Source organism: Dysidea avara, chromosome 12 (genome assembly GCF_963678975.1).
Source record: "Dysidea avara chromosome 12, odDysAvar1.4, whole genome shotgun sequence".
In the NCBI taxonomy this organism is placed as follows: Eukaryota; Metazoa; Porifera; class Demospongiae; order Dictyoceratida; family Dysideidae; genus Dysidea; species Dysidea avara.
In genome coordinates, this window is record NC_089283.1 from 7,120,748 (window position 1) to 7,145,321 (window position 24,574).

General features: G+C 38.2%; 5 protein-coding genes across 5 annotated transcripts; 2 read left to right on the plus strand and 3 right to left on the minus strand.

Annotated features, from left to right (window-relative positions):
* Window positions 1-57: 57 nt before the first annotated feature.
* Window positions 58-2,544, plus strand: LOC136240387 (uncharacterized). The gene is made up of 5 exons (XM_066031350.1): window positions 58-198; window positions 249-510; window positions 557-750; window positions 801-864; window positions 2,163-2,544. The coding sequence occupies exons 2-5, from the start codon at window positions 341-343 to the stop codon at window positions 2,275-2,277; spliced, it is 543 nt and encodes a 180-aa protein (XP_065887422.1). The 5' UTR covers window positions 58-198; window positions 249-340; the 3' UTR covers window positions 2,278-2,544.
* Window positions 2,545-5,033: 2,489 nt separating this feature from the next.
* On the minus strand, window positions 5,034-6,561 carry LOC136240478 (kelch-like protein 26). Its single transcript, XM_066031467.1, has 2 exons — window positions 6,475-6,561; window positions 5,034-6,420 (listed from the first exon to the last, which is right to left on the minus strand). Exon 2 carries the CDS (start codon window positions 6,411-6,413, stop codon window positions 5,148-5,150), a length of 1,266 nt encoding a protein of 421 aa, XP_065887539.1. The 5' UTR covers window positions 6,414-6,420; window positions 6,475-6,561; the 3' UTR covers window positions 5,034-5,147.
* A 1,503-nt stretch (window positions 6,562-8,064) lies between these two features.
* Window positions 8,065-16,010, minus strand: LOC136241259 (1-aminocyclopropane-1-carboxylate oxidase-like). Its single transcript, XM_066032447.1, has 2 exons — window positions 15,312-16,010; window positions 8,065-8,465 (listed from the first exon to the last, which is right to left on the minus strand). Exons 1-2 carry the CDS (start codon window positions 15,916-15,918, stop codon window positions 8,137-8,139), a joined length of 936 nt encoding a protein of 311 aa, XP_065888519.1. The 5' UTR covers window positions 15,919-16,010; the 3' UTR covers window positions 8,065-8,136.
* On the plus strand, window positions 15,676-17,441 carry LOC136241257 (kelch-like protein 2). Its single transcript, XM_066032446.1, has one exon. It carries the CDS (start codon window positions 16,061-16,063, stop codon window positions 17,351-17,353), a length of 1,293 nt encoding a protein of 430 aa, XP_065888518.1. The 5' UTR covers window positions 15,676-16,060; the 3' UTR covers window positions 17,354-17,441.
* A 1,189-nt stretch (window positions 17,442-18,630) lies between these two features.
* On the minus strand, window positions 18,631-20,603 carry LOC136239802 (BTB/POZ domain-containing protein 9-like). The gene is made up of 3 exons (XM_066030554.1): window positions 20,553-20,603; window positions 20,434-20,508; window positions 18,631-19,824 (listed from the first exon to the last, which is right to left on the minus strand). The coding sequence occupies exons 1-3, from the start codon at window positions 20,601-20,603 to the stop codon at window positions 18,631-18,633; spliced, it is 1,320 nt and encodes a 439-aa protein (XP_065886626.1).
* Between the last annotated feature and the right edge of the window lie 3,971 nt (window positions 20,604-24,574).

Consider the following 24,574-nt stretch of genomic DNA (forward strand, 5'->3'; position numbering starts at 1 on the left):
GACGTCCTTGAGGGTGCCCTTCAATATGAGGCCAAACTGATGTTGCAGTGGATGATAGAGTCAGCACATTACTTCACACTGGATGATTTTAACTCTCGTTTGGAAAACATAGAATTTGGTTATATGGAATCAAAAAGCCGCCCTAGCATTGTATCAGGAAAGACAATAATGTCTGAGGGCAATTCATTGAAACAAAATGTTTGTTTGCATGCAAGGGTGTACTAATATTATTAATCAATGATTTTTAGCTTCACAGATGTGGCTTCTAGGACGGATTTTGCCAATTCTCATTGGTGAATTTGTTCCTCAACAGGATGAGCATTGAGAGCTTTTTTTGATTATGATGGAAATTGTGGATTTGCTTTTTTCTCCTACAACATCTGTTGACCATGCAGCTTACTTGGCTGCTCTAATAAATGACCACCACCGTGATTTTGCTACCCTTTATCCAGACAGCAGTATTCTGCCTAAGATGCATTTTTTGGTCCACACACCTAGATTGATGATCCAGTAAGATATAAATTGAAGATTAACTTAATTTATTTCAACCTTGCAGATTTGGACCTCTGGTTCGTCACTGGACCATGAGATTTGAAGCAAAGCATTCATACTTTAAATCTCTTGCTCGAGCAATCGGAAATTTCATTAATCTGCCATATACTCTTGCAATGAGGCATCAGTTATACCAGTGTTATTTAAATAGGAATGAGGAACAACTACCATGGAAATCTGATATGGAAGTTGGTCCAGGTTAGCACAGATTATCAATGTACATATGTAATACACATGGTTTTTTGTAGGTTCGGCAGTGTGTGATGACAGATTGAATGAAACATTGAATCAGCCTTCTTTGAGTGCTTACAGGTTTGCATCTAGATGTGTTAATTTTATATGTAGTATGTCTCAGTGTGTGTGTGTGTGCGTGCGTGCGTGCATGCGTGTGTGTATAGCCCAGTTGTTGGATTGCAAGCACACCCTGACCCTGCCTGATCTCCATCACACAGTCAGAGACAGGTCTGCTGCCATTAGCTGCACTCCAAAGGTGCATTACCAGGCCCACCACGAGGAGGTTGGCATTGGCAGCACGTGCCCACATTGCATACACTGCATGCAACCATGGAATAGGTTGATTCAGCTTAGGTCCTCGTTACTGTCTGTGGCTTATCCCCCTTCATGTGGCCCACCTAGTCTAAATAAACAGTCTTGTAAATGGGTTACTCAGCCTTCCAAGGCTAGGTGAGTGGATGTGTCTCGTGGGGGGTGAGGAGTCCGGGATGAAGAAGTCCCGGGACAGATGGTGAAGAAGTGTGAGGTGAGAGGCAGCATAGCCAAGTGATTAGAGCATCAACCTGGTAATCAGAAGGTCCCAGGTTTGATGCTCGGTTGAGCCAATTTGGTGATGTTGTTTCCTTGAGCAGAAAACTTTGCTCTAATCTTCCCAGCTGTTAAATGGGAATCTGGTGACCTGGTGTCAGCTGGGAAAGTAGTCCACCCAACTGTAACATCAATGGATACCTGGTATTAACTGGGGAAGCAAGAGTCTACCACTGTCCATGTCTTGCTAATGGATGGGGTTCAGGTGGGACTTTGGATACCTACACCATCATCCATGAGGATGGTACAGCCCTACTGCGGGGTTATAGCTTTCCCCCAGGAGAAACTCCTAGCACAGCTCCTAGTGCCTGCTTAGTGCACAGGCAGCCTAGCTTCGCTGGGTCGGCATGACCATCTGACGGCAGGCTAGACACTTTGCTTGGTGTGTGTGTGTGTGTGCAGGCATGTGTGTTTGCAGATTGGTGTGCTTGTGGGTTTTTGCTTCAGTCCACCAGGCTGTTCAAGTAGGGACCTGGCGGTCTAGTGCCAACTGGAGTGGTGCACAAGTGTGAGCAGTGCTAGTCACTTGTTAGATGTGATTTTGCGGCATTGTAGTTAAGGATTTACTTTCTACACTCGGTGGTTGTGTGCTTTTGTGTTTCATGCTCTGTGCATTCATGGGGGGGGGGGGTATGTGTGTGCATGTCCGTGCTCATTGGTTGTATGTTTTTGTGCATGCCTGCTCGTGTGCTTGCGTTTGGCTTGCACGTGTGCTGCATGCAGTGTGTATCTCATTGTTTTATCTGCATGTTGAAAAGTGTATTATGATATGTTTGCTTTACTTGCAGTTGTAGCTGGATTAAAGTTGACGGTGATGAGTACAAGCTTGACACTGGTGTCATAATTGAAGTAACTGATGACATGCCAACGATTGGAGTGATTAAAAAAAAATTATTTGATTGACGGGCAGACAATTTTTTTTTGTTTAGATGCATACAAATGTACATATGATGCACATTTTCGTGCTTATATTCTAGACGACAATGCTACTTGTCAGATGATACCACATTCCAGTTTATTTCATTCAGGAACTGTTCACATTCGTACATCACATATACATGAACTGTATAATAGTTTTGTAATTTTACCTTTTGCCTTATGCACACCCTAGCTTGTAATTATTTTAGATTTCTAAATTATTTTAGTGGACTGAAGAATTCCTCAGTGTAGTAATATTGGGTGATATTATATGTTCGATCAGCTCTTCTATGACAAAAAAATCAATCTAGTAATGAACATGTTATGGCATGTTGTGTGATGCTAAGAAAATATTACCTTTACACCCTCTTTGGTGTTTAAGATACACCTGAGGGTGTTTAAATGCACCCTTAGACAAAACGGGTGGAATGTAACACCTTAGGGGTGTTCATTTACACCCCAAATGGTGTGGGTGTTACAGTACACCTTTCGAAGGGTGTACAGGAACACCCTTGTTTTAACTGTGCACCGTTTCAGAGTCTACATGACATTTGACGTACTGACTACAAAAGGAATGAATTTGTACATAATGTAGCGTGTAGCATCAGTATACATTGCCCTACAACACTGGTATGGTGCAGGAGTTTCACATGTTATGCATTCAAGTAAGGTGATAGATTGCTTTGAATGATATCTGTGAATTTCTTACATGCCACTAGTTACACTATTAATTTCTGTATACTTAATGATATCTTATTCTTATTAAAGGTTTCAGTGGCCAGCACTGAGGAAATGTGCTGCAACCTTTGGATTACCTACCTAACAAACTGGAACTTGAGACTTTACAAATACTTAACTTAGCTAACAATAAGGTGCCGGTGGAACAAAAAAATGGGCCAAAGCACTGGAGCAATTAATGTTAGCTCATATAATGTACTAAAACAATACTATCTTATCATCACCTCAACATCTTCCTCAGTAAAGTATAAGCTGTATTGATTGCAAGCAGAAAAACACTTGAGAAAAAAACAATGTTGAGAACAGGCAAGTGAGAGAATAATGGTATAGTATGGCATATATGTGCAGTTCATATAACATAAAAAATGTAACCCGAAAAGGTTGCCAAAACAGAAATCATAGCTGTAAGATTGCATGTTGAAGCAAAAAAGTTGTAACCAAAAGGTTGTTGAAGCGAACAAGAAGTTGTAGCCAAAAAGGTCAGATAAAAAGAAATAATGTATACCTTCACTGGGATTCGCTCTGGGGACTGAACACTTGGAAGCTCAACGCTCTACCACTTTGACCAAAATAATGTGATCTGTGGTTTGTTTTAGCCTATAAGTTGTTTATAAAGGCCAGCCTAAGTTGAATGGAAAGCTGTTTACTTACAGTTTGCATGCAGTTTACAGAAAGAATTCAAGCAAATTTTTGTCTACACCCTTGCACTAATCATGCTGTAAGTGACGAATGATGGCAGTTAGAAGCTTCATTAAAAATGATGTAAGTCTTAGATGATGAGCGCTTTGTTTGACACAGCAACCGCTTTGATACATGCATCAGTTAGCGAGATAATCGTCTGATGTCAAAGGAATGTAGACAGACAGACAGGCGGCTTTTTAGCTTTATATATATAGATTGTATATCAATTGTCAATATATAATGTATGTGTGCATGTGTGTGTATGTGAATTATGTTAAATGTAAATATGTATGTCAACAAATTATTTCATCTACATTACTGCATGTAAATGTAATAGTGAATCAGTTTTATTCGTAACCCCTGGGAAAGTGGGACTACACTATAGCAGCAATTATGGCAAAAAATGGAATGACTTATAAATAATGGAAATAATTTAGTGTAGTATCAAGAATTCATCTTGTGCAAGTGATTATAGATACAATAGGGCTATATCTATCTATATTCCCACGAAATAATTGCAAACTATACTGGTAGCTACTGCACTACTCAGGTTTGCATCTCCTTTTTCTTTCACCACTATAATATACTATTAAGTGTTGATTTTCGGTAGTACATCATATGTGCTTTGTTACTGACTATCAGTATCACGAGAATCCTCCGTAATTTCCATAGTGAGTGGCACTGTGAAAAAAGAGGGATATAAGATGGTATTTCCAGTGGCTTATTGAATACAAAAAAGCTTGGTATAACCTGTATTATACTAACAATCCCACATAAGGCTTTAGTTAATGTGTTAAACATACTGAAACCATATATGTGATGGTACAGTGTGGGCATTATATCAGATATAAGCTATTTCAAGTATTGTGGTAATTAAACTGAAACCATACATGCAATAGTATAGTATGCATTATACCAAAGTATAAGATGAGTATAATACAGGATTTATATTAAAGCTTATTTGTATTCAATAAGCCACTGGAAATACCATCTTATATCCCACCTTTTTCACAGTGTGGATTGGTTGCAGAGGTGCCGGCTTCTTGTACTAAAACTGTTCATTTGTAATGCTGTATAATGTAGCTGAAAACAAAATGGATTGGTAACTTAGTTTATAGTCAGGGCGTGCATTCAGTTGTGTTATTGATGTGGCTCCATTGTTTCCTTTGAGGTGGGGGGCTTACTATTCCTAAGCAATACTGACGAGTGGGAATGAAGGGAAAGTGAGGCTAATTTTGTGTGATATATTTGGGCAAACCTTCATGATCTCTATTATACACTGTATGGTGAAGCTGCCACAATTTCTGCATAATTTTGGGAGAACTGTAATCTGATTGTCTGATACTAAGTCACATATTGATTATACAGTAAATTCAAATCTGTAAAAAATTCTTAGTATAATAAACAATGGATCTATTAGTTTCAAGAACACTATTTTATACACAAGAAATCACTAGTTTATCCCCAGGATTGTAGAAGTAAATGCACAAGAAGACAGAAGTATCTCTTACAGTTACACTCTGTGACTGTAATCCAATATTTACAACTACTTTACTTGGCCCACTGTAGGAAACAGTAACATCTGTCGCCTCGCCTTGTTTAAGATGCATAGCATTAAATCCATTAACATCATTTCTGTCACGGGGAATACTTTCAAACTTGACAGATTTTAGAGAAAAGACAATATATGAACGATCACAATAAGCCTCTAAACACAAGGTGAATTTCAATGGATTTTGCTGAAATGGAGTAACTTTTATCACACAAAGTTCTCTCCAGCTACGCGAGCCGATGCGTGAGATCACTGTTTTATCCTTGTTCTTTTCTAGTGTCACAGTACTTGGAGTGACAGAAATAACTTCAAAGAAAGGGCACCTTGGTTTAATTTGCTCAGGAGGTCCAGCATATTCCTCTGGGAGTAAATGGTATTCTAAGGCAGCAGTGTATAATACTGAATCAATCTCCTCAACTGGCCGAACTTTATGAATGAGGTCAGACTTTGATATCAGGGGATATCGTACAAGCTGAAAAATACCTTTATTAGTAACTTCACTATTTTGACTGCCTTGATGTTTGTACCAATCCACAGCAGCTAGGAAAATTTCAATCTCTTCAGCGCACACATCTGAACTCTCCAGAAAGGCCAGCAAAACATCTACTGGTAGTTCCTTGAACTGCGGTAACTTGATCAATTCAACAGCATGATTAAACATAAATGAAAGGCACTTTGCTACAAGAACTTGAATGTTCTTTTTATGCGCAACCGTGACATTTTCACAACAGTTTTCAATAGCAAGTGTTGTCTCAATGTAGTCTGCACAGCAAGACTCTAATATCTCAACACCAAAATAGTGAGCAGCATCTAAGATATCGACACACCTATCCATGCTGAAGCATACCTTCCCAGTGTACATGAACGTTAAGAGATGTCTAAGTATGTCCTCTTCTATGTTTGGTAGTTCAATCTCCTTTTGACTACTCTCTTTCATGTTGCCATACAGCATAGCATGGAACACTCGTGAACCAGCTGCTACTATAACCCTATGAGCACTCACACTACCACCATCAGATGTCTTGAATGTCACATCATGCGTACTGGGGTCTTCCAATAACGCACCGAAAATCTTTGGGCACCAGATACCTGTTTCCTCAACAGTACACATCATGTCTTCTTTGGTCGCGGCATTTTCTTCAGTACTCATCGTGTTCCTGTTCATGTATTGCGTACAAAACATAGTCATATTAAACCAGATTGCAACTCACCGTTTCCAAGACTAGTCGAGACTAGTACCGCACCAATATTTTAGAGCATACGTAGCTACGTAACATTTAATGAAAATGGGCGGGGCAAATATTATTTATTCTGTGAATGCTGTGCTTGGTGTACAGACTGTACCCAAAACAAATTTCTTCTCCATGTGCGAGGCGTTTTACCACATGCTGCTGCTCGCTGCTACTCCTAGCGCTGCTGAACTTACCCTGCCTGTGGAGGAGCATGGTTTTGTTTTTATAATACACAAGGCCGCTTTTCCTCGGCCTTTAAGGATGCTTTGTGTTAACGTTTAATATGGTTGGTTTCCCACTGGTACCATTGTTTGTGGCCAGGCCAAAGTTCTACTGTCCACCGTGCCATGGATTGCCCTACTGAGAGATTCCCTTGGGGATTCCCCATTCAGGCTCCGTCTCTTTTTCTTTTTTATTGCTTTAAAACACCAGATGCTAGATTACAGAATTGTACAAAAATAGTGTGGTGGTGTTTAGGGTCAGATGGCAACATGTGCCAACTTCCCAAAAGAGATGGTGTCTGCCCAATTTATGATATGTCCAAGGAACCAGCACAATCATGATACATAATACTACATCAACAGTCACATTTACTATAAAAATTGCTGTCAGGTAGTGTTTGCAGTTTGTATTTGAACTAAATTAAACAGGGGTAGAGTCATGTACAGGAGTGGATATGGCCAAATAGCTATATACTTGTGAATTGTTTTTTTCTTAATACATTTTGTTTGTATACAAATCCAATGGTATAGTATTTCCCAAGGGGAGGTGCTAAGCTAGGGGCATCTAGTGGGGGCTAAGAAAAAGTGGCAATTGGTTGATACAACTAGTGACAAGGTGCAAAGCACGAGTGAGTCAGCATAAAGAGCATCATACAAAGCATACTTCAGGTGAGTCATATAACTCCCCATACTTTCCTTCACACCTTCAGTACTGACCTTCACCTGTGAACTTACAGTTGCAAGCAATGACACGATCTATCATTTTAAAACCCTGCCATAACTATACTCAAATAATGATACAAATAAATACCTATATATCTGGTATTGACAATATACACTTTCATGGGCATGATCGTGACAATAATATCCCAACATCTGCAGTTCAAATCCTCGAGTTGGAGGGATTTCTTTTCCCTTCCTTTGGCCCATTTTCTGTTTCACCTTATAGCAGGTCTTAAAGTCTTTTATTAGGTTAAATAATTCAAAGGCTGCAGCACAAGTTGCTGTAGACCTTCAGTGCTGGTTACTAAAAAAATCTAATAACAATCACAATAAGCAATGCAAAACTGAGTGCCTACTGCTGGTCTCAGTCATAGGGAAAGATAGACAGCACCTGTACTTGTATCACTTGAGTATACCAGATGAAAACAAAATTATTGACTGTTTTACGTCAATCCATATTGCCAGTGGATTCATTGCATGTGTAGGTAGCCCTACTATATCCTCTCCTCTATTATTAACTCTTGCCTGTACTAATATTGAAGTTTGCATGCAAGTGTGTTTAATTTTGAAGGTACTAGCTATAGTATATACTCTGACTGTATACATGTATGTAAGTTCACTCATGGCCTTCACCAAAAAAAATCAAGAGATCTATAGCATCACCATAAATCTTGTTTCATTACAGACTAAACTACTTTCAATGTTTCAGACTTCTTGAATACAATTCCATTGCATAATCCAAGACTCTAAATGGTCCACTAGCCAACTTCTCCAGTCTTTCATCCACCACAAACTTGCTATTGCCAGCAGCTTCACCAGGAGTAATGACACAGTCAAGGTGGGGGTCAATGAACACTGCAACTGAGTAGCGATCTGCTGAGACTGGCTTAGTAACACGATGTGTAACTGAATGACAGAAACCGTTGGTCCAAACTTCAGCAATATCACACAAATTTACTACCAGTGTGCCATCTATTGGTGGAACATCTATCCATTGACCAGCTCTAGTCTTTATCTGTAAACCACCTAAACAAAAGCAAACATGTATATACAAGTATGCATACACAGATTCTATTGTGCTAATATAACTCTCTGTGGTACTAATACTCAGCATCATACACTTTAAGCAAAGAACCATAAAGAAGATTGCTATGGTTCATTACTACTGGATCTGAAGTCTAAGTTATTTAAACTCTTTATGTAGCTGTAGCACCTTAACACTGTTGACAGCTGCTTGTAACAGAGAAATGTAGCATTCATTAGTAGAAACAAACAATTACTCCACCTGTAACAACAGTTACGGGTTTAAGCATTATGAAATGATTTCCTCTAAAGCCTACAAGTCACTTGGACTGTTACAAGAATTCACATTGCCCTCAGGCTAGAAAATCCCTTTACATATCATTAGTGAAATCTAAACTGTCATACTGCTCCACATTGTGGAGACCTTATTTGTTGAAGAACATTGAATTAATTGAGAAGGTGCAAAGGCATGCTACTAAATTCATACTCTCTGATTACACTTCAGACTACAGGACTAGATTGACCCAACTTGGTATGTTGCCATTGGTATTTACAAAATATCTGACATCCTTTTTTCATCAAATCACTTACAACTCCTACAGATAAGTTCAATATCTTGAACTATGTCAGCTTCAATACTGGTTCTCTGGCACCAAACTACACCACAAGACAGCCCATACCAATGCAGCTATGAACTCCTATTTTTTCACCTACCTAGACTATGGAACTCTCTGCCAATAATTGATCATACACAATCATTAGCTGTAATAAAACAGAAATTGAAGGTATTTTTATGGAATCATTTCTTAGCTAAATTTGATGATTCTCCTTGTTGTTTCCATTACCTTTGTCCCTGTTCCCGTTGTTCAAATGATCCTGCATCTAGCAATTTTAACCACTTGTAACTAAGTATGTAGATGTTAGTGTATAGTTATTATCTAATTTACATTAGGCTATCAGCAGGGGCGTAGGAAGCATGGGTGCCATGGGTGCTTGGGCACCCATAAATATTTCCAGTTGCATAACTAGTGGGTGTCAGAACACTGTACTATATATTACTGAAAAGATCGAGATACTCTAATAGAGCAGTCAATGATTCTAATAAAGCAGTCACGTATGCTTGCGACCTTTTTTTTTTTTGGTCTTCAGCTTTAACACTGGGCACCCATAAGTTAAATATCTTCCTACGCCCTTGATCAGTGTAGGTTACTGGTAGGCCCTCAGAATTACTATTCTGTAAAGCATTATTATTATTATTAAAATTAATTTTCAGGTGGTGTTACCTAGCTACCAGTGCAGGTGCGCGTAATGCACATGAAAAGGGTCTAAGTAAACCTGAAAAGGGTCTAAGTAACTTAGACACCTCTAAAATCCACCAAATCCACCACAAAAAGGGTCTACTAATAACTAGAGCCCTGGCAAGACAAAAAACCTAAATTGCTTATAAAATTATATCAACAATTCCATAGAGGTGTACCGATATGGGTTTTTGGCATGTACCGATATCCGATATTGGTGCCACCAAAAGAGGCCGATAACCGATAGTCGATCCGATATTTGCATTATAGTTAAAAGTGTACATTTACCTACCCTACAACAACATGTGCATGTATTCATTGCTATACTCTGCCTGTGGTGGTATACAGTTTGGGTTTCTATTGTGCAATCCAGACAATTAGGCACCCACAAACATTTTTATATATACTCCCATGAAGCCTTATATGGATATTTCTGCATTGTGAGAAAGCTGGTACAGCAAGTTTCCTTGGTTATCCTGTGACCCTTCTTTTTATTATAAGGTAGTTACTCTATAACTGCTTCATTTATAAAGACCGTGTCTGTGATAAGCTTTCCAGCAACAGACAGTAGAATCGCATGTATTTATATGGCTTCTTGAGATATTCAAGATTTTGTTTAATGACTTTTCAAGATATTCAAGTGTTACTAACATGTTGTCTTCTCTTAATCTACCATTGTTACAGGCAAGAAGAACCCAAGCTAAATTAAGTACTTTTTACAAAATAATTAACGGATATTTGATTGTGCCTACAGATGATCTTACCCCTAAACTTTCAAGTTTAAGGAGTGGCTACTATCACCAACCAATGACTCTAATTGATGCATACAAATTTTCCTTTTTCCCATCAACCATCAAATTATGGAACTAACTCCCTGCTGATGTAATTAATTCCTCTACCCCTAATGAGTTTTGTAATAACTTAAGTAACTTTTATGATCACACCTGTGCGTTATAATCTTTTGATTGCTGCACAGTAATAAATATAAATAAGTAAATCCGATTTGCATACTGTAGGTCCGGTGTCACAGTGATATATGTTTCCCCGGCGTAACGTGTTTCCCGCACACATATCCCTAGGGATCCATGTTTCCCCGCACACATATTACTAACTCACTAGCGACCTACAAGTCACAGTGATATGTGTTTCCCTGGGTAATATGTTTCCCCTTTATAAAGTCATGTGCAATGTACGTAGTGTTATAGCATATAGGTGCGCATGCACTTTTAATAATCATAGCTAGCCATACCTATACAACTAACAGGGGCGGATCCAGAGTTTGAAAGAGGGGGGGGGGGGGGGGGGGCACCTTGCTGAAAAACAGTTTAAGACCAAAAAAAAAAAAAAAGGTCACAACAATAATAGCTAGTTATCCTTTACCAAATATATCACATCTGCTATGTAAAATAAAATTTTATAGCTTCATAGGTAAGCTACACTGCCTCATGAAAATTGTGACTGCTTTATTAGTGTAATTGACTGCTCTATTAGAGTATCTCGATCTTGTATGCAATTTCTTGAAGGGGGGGGGCATTTGCCCCAAATGCCCCATCCTGGATCCGCCATTGACTAATACTATAATTATACATGTTGATGGAGGAAATCAAGCCATTCACTGGCATTCAACTATAACTGCTAAACTGTGCTGTGATTTGGCTATGTAGCTATAGCATCAGTTTAATAAAACAGTAGCTACAAGTACATGTATATATACAATAAATACTATCTCTAGCTATATAGAGTAAATCATGTGATCGCAGCTATGTATAACTAATCAATGTAGCTACAGCTTTGGCATGCAGTCAGTCATTATCTACCCCCTTGCCGGTTCTATCTGGGGTTAAATTCATCATTAAACCTTATTCTTTCTACTGAGTGGTTTTTGAAAGTGTATATCATAAAATCACACCACTGTACTTTTGCCAAAGCCATTTGTCCTTGTAGCTGATAGTAATGTTTGTGCTCATGTTTTAAGGTAAACATACCATTGCACAACTCAGCCAAAAAGTTTGGATCACAAGCAGCTTCTTCCACTGTGGATAATCGGTAGGTGTATGAACACTTAATCTCCAGCAGTCCAACTGAAGGCTCTGATATATCACATACCAAGGCATCTGGTGAAGCACCAAGCCATGGCAATGAAGGGTTGACAACCAATCCACAAGTTCTGACTGTAAAGCCTGTCTGTGAAGCATAAATATTCCGAGCTTTTGCTTCATTGTGGAGACCATGGCTAAGCTGGGCAGGTAAAGAGGCATAATCTTTAACTTCAAAGAAAGACTTAACAAATGGTTCAGTGGGAAGTGAATGTCTCAACAACACATCACCAAAGCGGGATGCTGTCACTCTACCTACTCTTGAAACCTGCCACTTAGCTGATGTTGACTGCTGTCGTGTGCTTTGCTCAAGAGTATGGGCTTCCTCCAATGTGACTCTTAACTTATCTAATACCAGCTATTCCTAGTCATGACTAATTGTATATACACATGGTGCATTATTTAATATATCTAGTGGCAGACGTGGTAATACAGTTTTAGCTGGTTCCAGTCTTTCTCGTCGTGTAACTGGCTCATACTCTAAACTCTGGTATGATAAAATTCTTCCTTTTGGAACAGCTCCAAATGGAGTTGTTATCAAATGTTCAGCAGAGCTGTTCATAAGAATCTGAGCAAATGCACAGGTTGACTTGTTTAGAACTAAACCTTCTTTTAGCTTCAATTGTTGTTCATGGTTATACTCCTGTATTTCACTGGCCCTTGCTCCATACAAGTTACAAACAGCTGGAGTCTTCTTGTTATCTATACCTTGCTTTGCCTTGCAAAATGTTACAGTCATCACTGGCTTTGCTTCAATGTGGACAGACCTAGGTTTATGCCATGTTTGTTGTATTTGTGTACAGCACAGATCATCTGGAACAGCCTTAAATTTCATCATGACATAATGAACGATTTGCTTCAATAAGCCAATGACATGACTGCACACTCCAGCTTTCCCAGCCACACATGAACAAACAGCATTGGTTACATGGCATGTATATTCACTTGTAATGGCAACTGTAACCTCATGCATTGCATCGTGTTTCTTTTGGCTGTGGTAATAGTGGGCTTTTATCCAAGCAACTCCATCTTTCAAGTAAAACATTACATATCTCCCAGGAATATATCCCTCCATAAAATACTGATGACCTCTCTGCAAAGTTGAATAATCAATATTCATTGATTGGCTGCTTGTCTTCTTTTTAGGTTTAAACTGTTTCCTGGAAGCTTGCAGATGTGTAAGAATGATGTCATCAGTAAGTAATGGAGATAACACCCCTACTATCTGCTGTGTGTAGGGACTTTTTGGCCATGAACTTGACTCATCACCGGAATTGGATTGTGCAGACTGCAACTGGCAAGATTGCAAATCAGTTGGCATTGCAACAGCAGCTAGACGAGCTTGTGTATATTTCTTATCAGGATCAGGATCAACTATGTTCTTGTCCCACCCATTATGAATATAAGCTTTCACCCTGTAAAATGGAGATACAGCTATTGAAGGACAAAATATTAGAGTCTATACCATACGTGACAGCTATCAGTGCATGTGCATATACACTCGAGTATAGGTAGCTATAGCTATACATTATTATGTGTAGCCTACTACAGCTAGCTATATACATGCACATGGCATCAAGTAGCAGCCGGTATAGCTAACTAGGAAGCTGTAACCTCGCTAAATGTTATGTGTATATGCACACTGCCATTCCTAAGCTAGCGTGAGTGCGTAACTATAGTTAGTAGCTAGCTATGAAGACAAACCATTGCATAAAATCACTCTTAGTTTTTAGCTTCGCCAGCCCACTGGCTCCGTGGCAACATAACCAAACCTTCAATTCTGCTATCCTTAAAGCCTCTGATGGTCGCTCCCCCAGTGATGCACCAGGTATGTCTGCTTCCGTCAACTGGAATTCCATCAACCGCACTCATTATTCAAGTGGTAAATAAACTATTAATTATACCGTGGCCCCATTCAAAATGGCGGACATTGAGTTTCCATGGTTTCCCCAGAGAAGGCGTGGTTTTGGAAAGAGTCTATAGAGCGATGTTTTATAAAAACGGGCCACCAAAAACCAGACTAACAGATTACTGAATCCTTATAATTTCAACACAGGTGACTAAACAACTAAAATATCTAGGTCCTGTGGAAGCGATTTTTTAAGTTACTGGTTGTTTAGACGTTTTATTGAACTTTTAGTAGTTTTTTCGAATGAAACAAGCTCTTTGAAGGCTTGTATCTGAGTTACTAGGAAGAAACACGCCAAAAACGCTTCCACAGGACCTAATAAATTTAATATACAGTATCACTATGCCCCAGAAATGCCAATAGAGCCTACAGCTTTTGCTGCATTTGGCGATGTACGGGCTGGCTTACCTGTGTTACTACAACAAATTGTAGTGTTCCACCTGCCTCAAACTACACTGTAGCTACATAAAAACATTAAATAAGAAGGGCTTCACCTTCATTTAAAACTTTTCACACTGCTAGACTGGTTTTATGGGCTTCTCAAAAAGTATCGATAGGCATTCAAAATTTTGAATGATTGCCCGTGACTATACCGTAACCTTAACCCAGTATTGGTTACTTTATTTTTCACTGTTACATGCCATTTCAGTCTGATAGGTACCTTTGACATCCCGGTCATAATCATGTGACAAAAAAGTGAACAAAGGAAAAATGAGGAATTTTAAACTAGGGATCATAGAAATAAAAGTAGTGAAACAAGGGATGTCACCTATACCTGCAGCAGCGTTGAACGTGTCTACAGACAACAAAACACCATGTCTACAGACAACAAAACACGTTTTCTATAAGTAATTGTGGCTTCATGCATGCCTACAAACTTCACATCTTACTAACATGGCTCCAAGTATGCCTACAGATATTCCCAATAAGTAAACGTGGCTCACAAAAGAAGCTTGCCTGCTGCAAGACTAAACTATGACTTACAATTGAAATTTATTGGTAGGTATGACTCAATGTAAGCAAACTGACAGCACTGGACATGCCTTCGTAGGCTGCACACTCCTATTGATAATGCAAATGCATGCAATCCTGATAAGTAGGCATGGCTCACGAAAGAAACTGGGCTGCTGACTGTCATGCAATGACATTGATGAGGTATAGGTGCATCTTAAATACCCTCGCATAGATGTGAACTTGAGGTTTAATTAGACATCTTTTTTATGAATGCAAGCACAAGGGATTTCAAGTGCAATTAGGAATCATAGAAATAAAAAGTAATGAAACAAGGGATACCTGCAGATATACTGGTGGACATTTAATCCCCACTAACACAGGGATTCCAAAAGTATATCTGAAGATCAGGATTGCAATCGAGTCGGGTCTCTGGGTCAGCTGGTCTGACCTGCTCGATCAATTGGGGTATTGGACAAATTAATCACATTGACAATGTGGAAATGTACTAATGAGTCATAGTCTAAGTCCATTCCATGTTCTAATATCTATGCTGAATAGATTTACACTTATCCTGTACAGCTTAGATACTCACCAATGTTATTCTGCAACAAAATTGTTAGAAATCCAGTATCACAGTGAGGGCCTACTCCCCAGGGACTAGAATCACTGTCCACACTACACTTTGGGTAACGAAACATTCCTATTTGCTGGAAACGTTTCTCAGAAATTTTTTCGATGAAGAATGATTTCTGCAGACCAAGGTGTTCGGCAACACATTGTAACAACTGGCAACCAAGCTTCCAAGTTGCTGTAAGATATTCCTGAACTACCGGCTTGATATTTGGATGGTCATCAACGTCAGGCCAGACATTATCTGCAAGCAATATTGTGTCCATTTTACTTCTGTATTCATTGGAGTACTCTAATCTATAATACATTCCTTCCTTCCAGTCTTTCTTCTCTAGAGTGGTCTCTCTACCCACACCAAAGTATCCCCAATAACCATTGATGGGTTTAGCCTTCTCCTTCATTGTTGGTGGGCTACTGAAAAAGGTTCGCATTTCCGAAAGTAAACTTTCTGTATTAATCCCGTGGTTCTTCACGTAAAACACTCCCCATTCCTGGCAAGCTGTACCGATTTGACTAATAATTTCGTCATTGTGCTGGAAGTCAATTACTGGAATACTTGAAGCTGTCATCTATCGACGATTTTCGGACGAATCTAACGAGGATTATTAGGACCGAGAAGAACCGTATAGACACGTAACTGTATTCTAAAATATTGGTGCGAAATACTCACTCAGCAACCCAAGGTAACTCGAGCGCTATCACGGGAACGGGATGAGCACTGAAGATGACACTGTCACAAAACACTCAGAATTGTACACTATTGAGGAGCCAAGCTGGTGTGCGAAAGTTTTTGGTTCGTTATTAGAAGGTCCTAGGGAAGACCCCAGTACACATGATGTGACATTCAAGACATCTGATGGTGGTAGTGTGAGTGCTCATAGGGTAATAGTAGCAGCTGGTTCACCAGTATTCCGTGCTATGCTGGATGGAGAGAGTAGTCAGAAAGAGATTGAAATATCTAGCAATATCACAACCAACATTGACATACTTAAGCATATCATAGCATTTATGTATACTGGAAAGGTATCCTTTAGCCAAGACCAATGTGCAGACATTTTAACAGCTGCCCACTACAGTGGCCTTGATATGTTAGAGTCCCGATGTGCTGACTATATCATAGATGTTGAAAACTGTTGTGTTATTGCCAGTGTTGCTCACAAGCAAAGTTATCAGATCGTTCTACAGAAGTGTATGTCCTTTATGTTCATTCATGCCGTTGAGATAATCACTTCACCAGACTTCCCAGATCTGCCTTTTGAAATTCTCTTATCTATTCTGAAGAGTTCAGAAGTACAAGCAAGTGAGATTGATCTTTTCAACGCAGCTGTGAATTGGTACAAAGATCAAGATAATGTAACACCTGATGTAGCTACTCGTATTTTTCAGTTGATACGATATCCTCTTATATCAAAACATGACCTCATTAGTAATGTGCAACCTGTCAAAGAAATTGATGCAGCTTTGTATGCTGCTGCTTTAGAATATCATTCAAATTTAGAGAAATATTCTGGACCCCCGGAACAAATTACACCACGAAAGTCTTGGTTTGAAGTGGTTTCTGCCACCCCAGACACAGTTGAGGTAGAGAGAAATAAGGATGGAATACTGGTTAGCCGTGTTGGTACAAATGGCTGGGATGGACTATGTGCTGTAAGAGTTGGTCCACAGGAACAAACTGTGCAATTTACATTATGTTTGAAAACTTGTCGTAGTCTTTCTCGTATTGAATTTGATCTGAAATCTTTACCTTTGGAGGCCCTTGCCATTGAGAAAACCACCCATTTTGAAGGAATTCTTGACTTTGAAAAGCGTATTAGTGGTATTGATGCTAGACACCTCAAACAAGGAGAAATAACTAATATCACTGCTTCTTTGAGTGGAAAATGGGCTACTGTTATGATTGGGTCCCATCCACTTGGTAGGCAAGTGCTGCAGGACACTCCCATCTTCTTGTGTATCTTCCTGTATTATGCAGGTGACAAACTAGTGATCTCTCATGTGTGAGTACTTCTTAAGTTATTTTGTATCTTATAGTGGTATAAATTCATGAGTTGTCTGTTGTTCAGATTTTTATCTTATGTGTAATGAGTTATATCCTATACACATGCATGAAAAAGGCCACAAGCCCCGGTTGAATGTGTATAGTGCAGATTCTATAATACTTACATTACATAGCTGTATTTAATTTGTTAACGTGAGTTCAAGAATGTAACAAAAGTACAATGTATAGTCAGAATCTGTTTTTACAAAATTCCAGAAACCATGGTTCTGGAATTATATAAAGTTTATTAAGCTCATCTCATATTTTGTAAATAAAATCTCTTTAAAAGCAGACATGATCACAACTACATAATTATACAGTGCTCACTCGATTATCCAATCCCCTTGGGACCAAGACATGTTCAGACAATAGTTCATATGAACTCTTGGTTCAGATAATTGGTAATCAAAGTCCATTTATTTTTATACAGAGCCCTGTTCAGATAGTCTAAAAGAACATAAATCTTAGACAAAATACTCTAATAGAGCAGTCATTTCTACTGTTCAAATAATAGATCAAGGGAGCACATGTATTATCTGTGGCTACGATGCTGTAATTTTGTTATATAATTATGCCAATCAAGACTTAACAAATGTCCAACTCTATACCAGATAACTACACTTAGTTCCACTAGTTCAGTGTAACCACTGTAGGGAGAGGAAGTGCATCAGTACGTGGCAATAGAAATTTGCAGCAGAGTCAGCGGTTCCAAGAACCTCCAGTTCTGGTAATTCTATTGAATTCAATACTTTGCTCTATAACAGGTTTATAAATAGCTTTCTGTCGTAGTTTCTGAGTATATAGTCCTCATTAAACACTAGTCACATTGATTTGTTCCAGTGGTTATTTATGACTCAAACCTATTGACATCTAGAGCTATCTACAGTATGCAAAAGACAGTCACTCAACTATATAGAATACATGTGACCAAAGTTTGTAATTGCAGAATGTTTATTGCAGATGGTGAGTATTTGACTGTTAAAAGAGATGAGGCTGGGTAAGATTCTTGTGCATACTGCAGTTTTCTGAAATAATCACTTCTGTTCCTAACAATTTTTTGCCCACTCCATACATATATTATTCTGATGTGAAAATTACAAGTTCAATGAACAGCAACTACTAAAACTTTATGAGCAGCATACACACACATATGACATTTAAATTAGTCCCAGCTATATACAGTAAATATAGTATAGCTAATGTACCACTATGCAACACTATTGCTACAATAAATACAGACTCAAACCCTGCAAATGTGTACTTTGTCACTTGGATGGAACAAAGCAATGCTCATCCACAGTTTGCCTACAAACTGTTCCTTAGTAACATACATAATTTTGGATCCAACAGTAAAGCACACTCGGTCATCATCCATGATAATAGACCCATCAACTTCCTGAGAATCATGCTCAATGTAGCATGATACCCTACTGCTTGACGATGATGCATAAAGTAATCGAAGTCTGATGTGTTGCGTACAGTTCTTTATGTATATTTTAAATTGGACAGTTTTTGATGCTTTGGTATTGATCTTAGTTAAACATCTAGTAAATCTAACAGCAGTATCAGTTTTAGTGATCAGTGTTCCCTTAGCGGTATGTTCAATCAGCAATCCTTCAGAGCGTAAAAACTTTAAATGAAACTTTCTTAGTTTAATTTGCTTCTCAGGCCCACTAAATTTCTCTGGTATGTGATGATACTCCAAAGCTGCTTTGTAAAGATCAGGATCAGCTAAATTGGCAACACGCACCTTGTCAAGCAAGTCAACCACAGATATTAGTGGGTAACGTATTTTCTGAAAAATATTTTTTACTTCATCTTCAGCCAACAGATCGCCCTGATGATTATGCCATTTCACAAGTGCAAGGAACAGGTCAATTTCCTTGACGTCCAGGTTAGATGACTCCATAAAAGTAGTCAAGACTGGTAGTGGCAAGCTAAGAAACTCTGATGTGTAAATTATTTCACTGGCCTTAGCTTCCATCACTGCTAAGCAGCGCTTGAATAGCAAGTCAAACTGTTGGTGGAATGCAATTGTAATGATGTTGCTGCAGTTATGAAGATCCAAAGAAGCCACCATCATATCAACACATAGACTTTCTAATGAAGTAATGCCAAAGTAATGAGCAGCTTGTAACAGGTCAAGACAATCATCCAAACTTGTTTGCACCTTGCCAGTGTACACAAAATTAACCAGCATCTGCAGCACCACAAAATTGACAGTTGGTAATTCGATCTCCTTCTCGTTACTCTCCTTTGTACCACCATACAACATAGCATGGAACACTGGTGAACCAGCTGCTACTATTACCCTATGAGCACTCACACTACCACCATCAGATGTCTTGAATATCACATCATGTGTACTGGAGTCTTCCAGTAGAGATGAAAATGTGGTCACACACCATGTTGAGTCTTGCAATGTCCGTATTGACTGTGTAATAAGAAATGAACATAATTATATAAATGTACGTGTTTAGCTGTGAGGTACCACAATAACGTTGTGTTAAATAAAGTGAGACAAATGCATCCTGTTTTGCTATGGATTCCGTATAAAATTAAAATAGCAGACTTGCAACTTGATTCTTAAGAAAAGTTACTGCAAGTTACTACTGTATGAAGTGTCCCAATGGAATGGTCATGGATATTTTGAAAGATACTATATAAGAGCAGTCAAGAATGGATATAATCTTCTGAGCATAATTGTGAGCATATTAGGAAAGTGCTCAAAAGTGTAGGACAATTTGGACAAGAGCATATGACTTTGAGCATCCAGGCCTTGCATTCTAACTAAGACACAGTATGCTATTTTTAGACTGGACTGGATTACTCGACTCATGTTCTTTCCTTCTTACAGACCTGTAGTTATTGCTGCACTGGATGTACAGAATATGCAAGTGGACTTGCCAACTTTGCATAGCCTGTTCATATTTGAGTCCCATACAAAATTACCAGTTTGAATGGGCTACGAGAAATTTGTGTAGAATGAAATATATACACTGTATGTTGGCTATACGTTACTGTTTAAATTAAACCCACTTACAGTCAAATTCTTAGCATGCTCAACAGTAAATCTCCAGTGTGTGATGGCTATAGTACTATTCTTTTTAAGGTGGCACTGAACGAAAGTCCAACCACAAAAGCAAATTTGTTACAACCCACATGTAATAGTCTTGCACCAGTAATAAGAGTAGTTATTGGAAAACCATACATATAACGGATTTATTATTTTTGTATATATCAGTATTGGATCAGCAAAAAGCAGATGTATTTTGTTACATGCTCATGTGCACAAACAATGTATCGAATTGCGTACTCATAAATATAGTATATTTTGCGAATTTGGTGAATGCTCTATTAGAGTCAGTGAATACAGTCATTATGGATTTTGGTACTATACAGAGCATTTCAAGACTACTTTTAAGCAGAAACACTTAGTACAGTGCTATATACACCATAGGGACTAATAAACTTCCTTTAATAATGAATCACATTATAGAAGTCAAAGGTGTCAGACGTGTCGCCAGTAGCGGTGTGAATATAGTTTACAATTGTAGGGATTTCATTAGCTAGATAAACAACCATCTAACCACTCAATACGTCAAAGCAAAAAAAAGTGATTGTAAGTATATAACCGCTACTGATATGAGCGCAATTATTTTGAGTTACTCTAATAAAGCAGTCACCCATTTTTAGATTTATTCTTGTTACAGCGCACAGTAATCCTTCAAAGAATAATTGTAGGCTTGGACGTTTAGAGTATTATTAGTAGTACCATATGGGCTAATGAATTCATTGCAACTATGAATCTTGTTTAAGATAATAGTGGCGACATAGTCCTGACTAAATGACACTTATAACCATATGAATATAATCTGCACTTGTATGGCTGTCATTAGTTAGATAAGCTACTGGTTGATCAATAAAGCTGTCTGCACACATCAATTAGCTCTCAGTACAACTATTTGTGATTTATGACAAAGCAATTTTAAAATTCTCTAATAGAATAGTCTTTCGTTTTTAAGTATTAAATAGTTGGTAATGAAAGCCAGCTTATACAAAAAGATAATTAATGATATCTAATCCAAAACAGCCAAGCTGTGAAAAAGGGTATACAGCAATTGATATCAGAAAATAGCTGCAATGATTATATTATATCAATTAATACGTTATGTTAATTAATATATAATGTCACAAATTAAGTGACATTACAATATCATCTGCCAACTTTGACATCACATATTTTTATACTAGCCTTTTTGGAAGGCCGCACAACTTGGCTGTTTTGGACTAGATCATTATTACTAGGGCTGAGCAATATTATTGTTTTAGCGATATATCACGATATTTTGAAAGTATCGATATTGTGAGGTTTTGTTATTAACTATCGTGATACCATGCCTGTACATTACTGTCATTAAAAAATCCATTTGTTATGCAGTACTAGGCTAAGAATCCTTGTAAGTCATAACCTGGATACCCCTGCAGAGAGGTATGAACACTATAAAATAACCTCAAAGCATGTGTTACAATAACTGTTACTGTAAACAAGGATGATAGTTTGATGCTACCTTTAAAGACTTCCAACAGGAATGCTGAGCAATACACCATGTAGCACCAGCTATGATTTAAGTATCGTGAACTATTCAGTATCATGAATAGTAGCTTTAGTATCGACTGTGATACTAAAATGGCAGTATCACTCAGCCCTAATTATTACTACATTGATATGGTTGTAGTGTATTACTGCCACTATAAACAAGCTAAATTGGTCCTTCATATTATAAAATTTGCGGGAAGACATGATAGACATGCAGTATTATATCTGACATTCTATGTATACCAGCTTATTCGTATATGTAATAGGATGGATGGCTGTGGTATTCGGGATTAATAGTGCGAGCATTGTAAACAGGAAGGAGTAAAATAGTGTGAGGCAAACCCAAGCACTGTTTCCTTCCTGTTTACAATGCGAGAACTATTAATCCAGAATACCATAGCCATCCGTCCTATTGCAAATTAATCCAACAACCATAGCAACTGTTACTAGGCAACAGAATTCAAAAATAACCACTTCAAAGACCAATCACACTTAGCAACCGTATTGTTGCTATGCCGTGGGGCATCTATCACTATGGTAACATTAGTTGTCAAGTCGGACATTCACTTCTAATAGAAACACACCACACTATTTTAGCCAATCAAATTAGTATTACAGGTTTTTGTCAAGGGACCTTGACAAACAAGTGTAATACTGATTGTATTGGCTAATCGCTTGACGTATTTCAAAATAATGTGTCGAGGTGCTATTGAGAGTATTATATTCACTTGTTGGATTAAGCATTATATATCAGCTGTCTTGAACAAAATCTCATATCTGTGCAACAATAACCTATTTAGGGTTGCCTAGAACTCCACTAGCATACATCTAAATCTATGCCTCAAAGGGTTCTGAGATGTTGTGTATAGTTCAGCTTTGTGACTTTATTTCAAGACTATAACAATGTTAAAATATTTGCTGTGTGGCAAACAGAAGCAAAACAGTAATTTCAGCTCAAGTTGGCCAGCCCAGAATGCATTCACACTGTATTCTATCCCGTGCCCACCTCCAGCTCCTTGTCGTGCTGTGCTGGACCCAGTTCTTGATGGTTCAAACTAGTTTATTTCAAGCTGCACCGTGCTGTACCCGACTAATGTAAATGGGGTGTTTTGCAGTACCAGTAGCTGCTAGCTACCTGCTAGGCATGAGGCTATTATGCTCCAAAAATTGAGCATTATGCTTTTGAGCAGTGCTCAAAAAATCACCTATTATGCTTTTGAGAATTACCCATTATTCCCAAAATTATGCCACCATAATTGGTTGATAATGCCAGTTTATTGCTGTATCATACCATTTTCGTTGATATTTAAGCTTAGAATTCTTTAGCTGGTTGCTGTATTAGAGTATTTCATCAATGTGACTGCTTTATTAGAGTAAATAATAGTCGGTGACTGTTCTATTAGAGTTTCTGACTGCTCTATTAGAGTATCTCGATCTTTTTTAACGGAATTGTGCAATCTGTAGATTTTCCTACTGTTAAAGCTTTATAATCATCTCAAAATGCTAGCATAATTCCTGATTTCCACACATACCTATTATGCCCGAAATTATGCCGGCATAATCGCCGCATCCCTACTACCTGCCACATTTGCAAGTCCTAGCTAGCCTTAAATTCATAAGTCAAAATGTCCTACATATATTAATTTCCAGGTAACAGCCTCCTCACAATGGTGGCCCTCCACCAACTATAGAGGATATCCGTTTGATGTCACACTAAATATTTTCCATATAATCACAGGTTATCTTTGTTAATGTGTGAGGCAAGAGTGATATACAAGCCAAAGAGCGCTGGCAAAAATAATTCGCAGCTGGAAGAAACAGGGTCATCAAACTCCAGCTGCTCGTTAGCTTGTACAGCAGAATTAGCCCAGTCCCCTTTGTTCCTGCTTTTGAATTGGCTATTACTATAAGTAACTTACTCAGCATAGCGATTTTTCCGTCTTTCTTCAATTGTGCACCAAGTTTCATTTTCTTACCTGGGTCCCATAGATTTTTGCCTCAAAAAAACATGGTGTCTAGTAGCCTTTACTAACATAAAATGATGTAAACAGATAACCTCTATACATCATATCATTGATAAGGCCACTCCAATTTGTTTTTATGTTTCTGGTCATTTGAAGTTTAGTTTTAGGTGCGGGCGGGCGGAATTCAGCAACAAAGCAACAATGAAGTGACTGCTCAATTAGAGTTTTTTGTGATTTACTGACTGTTCTATTAGAGTATATCGATCTGTACTATGCACTATGCCCATTTCTTGCAGGTTTTCAGTGATAAAAGGAAAATTATGATACTTAAACAGTTTGATTTAGCATCTTTGTTCCAGCCCAATATTTGTTTCTGAAATCTAGCTTTTTAAAAAATCTGATGCGGGTATTTTTCCCATGTATTTCTGAAATTTCACATTCTCCAAAAAGGATGCGGGCGGTGGACCAGAAACATAATTACCAATTGGAGTGGCCTAAACTACATAAATGAATCCTTATTTTGTAACTGTGCATAGTTTACTACACTGCTTCTCTGAATAGTCACTATAGTGTGACTTTATTGGAGTGGTGACTGCTCTATTAGAGTATCTCGGTCTCAC

Bases quoted from the DNA above. Each gene is read 5' to 3' on its own strand.
- LOC136240478 (XM_066031467.1), bottom strand. From the start codon at position 6,413: ATGAGTACTGAAGAAAATGCCGCGACCAAAGAAGACATGATGTGTACT.
- LOC136240387 (XM_066031350.1), top strand. From the start codon at position 341: ATGATGGAAATTGTGGATTTGCTTTTTTCTCCTACAACATCTGTTGAC. The intron at 751-800 runs GTTAGCACAGAT...GGTTTTTTGTAG, and splicing joins TGATATGGAAGTTGGTCCAG to GTTCGGCAGTGTGTGATGAC. The intron at 865-2,162 runs GTTTGCATCTAG...CTTTACTTGCAG, and splicing joins CCTTCTTTGAGTGCTTACAG to TTGTAGCTGGATTAAAGTTG.
- LOC136239802 (XM_066030554.1), bottom strand. From the start codon at position 20,603: ATGTATGGTTTTCCAATAACTACTCTTATTACTGGTGCAAGACTATTA. The intron at 20,509-20,552 runs GTGGGTTGTAAC...ACTTTCGTTCAG, and splicing joins CTGGTGCAAGACTATTACAT to TGCCACCTTAAAAAGAATAG. The intron at 19,825-20,433 runs GTAAGTGGGTTT...CTTATTACACAG, and splicing joins AGCATGCTAAGAATTTGACT to TCAATACGGACATTGCAAGA.
- LOC136241257 (XM_066032446.1), top strand. From the start codon at position 16,061: ATGAGCACTGAAGATGACACTGTCACAAAACACTCAGAATTGTACACT.
- LOC136241259 (XM_066032447.1), bottom strand. From the start codon at position 15,918: ATGACAGCTTCAAGTATTCCAGTAATTGACTTCCAGCACAATGACGAA. The intron at 8,466-15,311 runs GTGAGTATCTAA...GCTTTTGTTTAG, and splicing joins TTTGTTGCAGAATAACATTG to GTGGTTTACAGATAAAGACT.